Here is a 2,691-nt window from a genome sequence, read left to right as displayed (position 1 = left end):
CAGAGGAACTTACCGCCGACGCCAGCACGCGTCAGAGCGAGCCGCCAAGAAACCCAAGAACGTCCGAGGCTGCAGCGCAGCCAGTCCAGACCGAGGCCGGGACCGACTCCGCTACGGACGAACCCATGGTTGGAGACCACAGATGCACGCGGTGCATGAACCAGAGCGGACACGTGCAGTTGAACGCAAGACTTACCGATACCAACTACCAGACGTGGCGCGTCGAGATTTGCTCCATTCTCGACGTCGCACACCTCTTGGACCCCATCATGGAGCGCGAAACGATGGCAGACCAACGTAACGAAGGACAGCGCGGCTGTTTCAAGCAACGACTGCGTGTTGCTCAACGTGAACTTACGATGGGACTTAGTCAAGAGCTACAGATGCGATTTACAAGTGTTATTCAACGTGCTGATCCTATCCTACTGTGGCGAACACTGGAAGATCATTTTGATAACCATCCTGGAGTAAACAGCGTGTTTCTCAAGCGAGATATGCTGAATCGTCGCCTGCAACGTGACGAACGACTTGACGATTCAAATCCACCCATTGGTAAAAAATTTATGCTCGAATGCCTTGCAGGTCTCTACATGATTGACATGATATAAGAACCAGCTACAAGGACACAGAGAGATTGGATTGTGTTACGGGAGCAGCTTGAGCATGCTTTGGTGCTGTGTTGGTGTAGGGTCTACAACTCTGCCGATGGTAAAACGCTGATGGTAGGCACTGATGAGACTATTCAGCTTGCCTTCGCGGTGCATCTGCCGAAGAATCTTAAGCACAGCGTTGGATCCCTTTGACGGTACGCCCTGCTCGCCTAGGAACACTGTGACTTTGTTTGACGCTAACTCTCCGAGCTGACGTACTGTATCTTTGTAGCTGGATGATAACTCGTCGAGCGCGTACCCGTCTTCGATGAAGAGCCTCATGAAGGCCACGAGCTGCTTGGAATCCGATTTCTTGTGCTTATTAGTACTCTGCCATCCACGCGGAACAGCCGTGTACCACGCAAACCACGTGTCAACAAGCGGTATTGTCTTGGATCGACGGCGACGCTTTACTGGTACGATTTCATCTTCGTCTCTTACTCGCTTGGCTTGATTATCTCGTGCTAAAGTTTCCCCTTCGGTGTTGTTCATTGCAGCTTCTAGCGAGTTAACTCGAGCTTCAAGGCTACGGCTGACCTCAATTAACCTTTCAATCAAGGCAGTTTGATAATTCAACGCAGCGTTGGCCTTTACATTTTCTTCAGTCATGGCTTCGGCGGTGGTGTTGGCGTGTTCATTTGACGCTGTGAGCCGTTGTGACCATGCAAGCAGGTTGGTCGTCGTCACTCCAGAGGCTTCCGCACATAGGTGAATTGTCTTCATTGCAGGTGTCTTCGCGTTGATCTTCACTAACGACGGGTAGTGGAGGAGGAGGGTTGCTGTTAGCACATCTCTCACAACAGCGCAGACGTTAAAGGTCTTGTTACCCAGATCATGGCTCGAGTTGAAAAGCTTCCGGCTAACCTCTCTAACCTTTTCTAGTGTTGCAGCGTCGAAGGATTCCAGGGACGGGAGAGAAGAGGCTTGCTTTGGCGTCATCCCACTCAGCACCTTAGCAACTTGATGATCTTCTTTAGGGGTGTTGAAGACGTACGCACACGCTGTGTTTTTTAGTCCTAATTTAAGTTCCAAGCTCCGCGCATCAAAGAATCTCTTTGAGCTGCCAGCTCTGAGTTTGCGTTCGCGTGTTGCGCGCCTCCACGGCGAAACGAATGTGACGTCAGCGACACTTCGACTCCAGCAGGACCAGCAACGCGATCGAGCACGCGGTTGACAAGAGCGTGGATTCCAACTGTTGGTGTCGCGTGAACAGTGGTGCTACCTGGCGACGTCTGAGAAGAATTCAGGGCACTATTGTCGTCAAGAAGTTCCAGTAATGGTATCGAGGCAGCTAGGTCAACAGGAACGTCCTTCGACTTCACCGGCAAATGGTTTAGCAACGCTGCACACGGAGACTCCTGCGTAATCAAGGCCAGCGCGAGCGCTAGCAGCGGACAAGTCATGAAGTCAGCGTCAGGAAAAAGTGACAGTGACTGCTCATCGGACGTCTTCACGCGGATGAATCGGATAAAGAAAACCCCTCCAGCTCCGACGGAGAGCTGCTGCTTCCGGACGAACGTAATGTCTGATGCACGGCCGAAGAGGTACCACAGGAGGCACAACAACGCAGCATCTTGGTAGTCCGACGCACAGCGAGCCGTTGAATATAAGTAGCGTATCATCTTCTCGAGATCCTCTTTTGTGCACGCAATAGCTTTCTTGACGAACCCACCACTTTCACGATTGATGGAGTGCTGTTCAAGGGTACGCCCCATGCTGAGCAGCTGTCGTGCTACAGCGCCACCTTGAACAGGATACTCATCCAAAAGCCAGCATTTGACCTGGAGGAAGTATTGAGCAACGGAGTGGCGCGACAGAGGCTGCCCCTTTTGCTTCTGCCGGGGAAGGTCAGGGACACACCAAACTTGTCATTAAAGTCACTAGTATACAACTCGCGCGACTAGGAGTCTTGGAATATCAAAGCCCACGACGGGCTCCAAGGGAGTGTTCTCTAAAGTCAAGGAAGCGGTCCAAACGCGTGTGAAAGCCGCCGAACCACCCCTCTTTGTGTAGTCCGAGCTTCTAGTTCGTTCAGGCTCAA

The 2,691-nt window shown here is 52.0% G+C and overlaps 1 protein-coding gene across 1 annotated transcript; it reads left to right on the top strand.

Moving 5' to 3' along the window:
• Nucleotides 1-732: 732 nt before the first annotated feature.
• PITG_22387 (uncharacterized protein) lies at nt 733-1,104 on the top strand (the record flags this gene model as incomplete). The annotated part of the gene is made up of 2 exons (XM_002909798.1): nt 733-831; nt 883-1,104. The coding sequence occupies 2 exons, from the start codon at nt 733-735 to the stop codon at nt 1,102-1,104; spliced, it is 321 nt and encodes a 106-aa protein (XP_002909844.1).
• Between the last annotated feature and the right edge of the window lie 1,587 nt (nt 1,105-2,691).

This window comes from Phytophthora infestans, genomic scaffold (assembly GCF_000142945.1).
Source record: "Phytophthora infestans T30-4 supercont1.2741 genomic scaffold, whole genome shotgun sequence".
In the NCBI taxonomy this organism is placed as follows: domain Eukaryota; phylum Oomycota; class Peronosporomycetes; order Peronosporales; family Peronosporaceae; genus Phytophthora; species Phytophthora infestans.
This window is presented reverse-complemented; position numbering and strand designations above follow the sequence as displayed.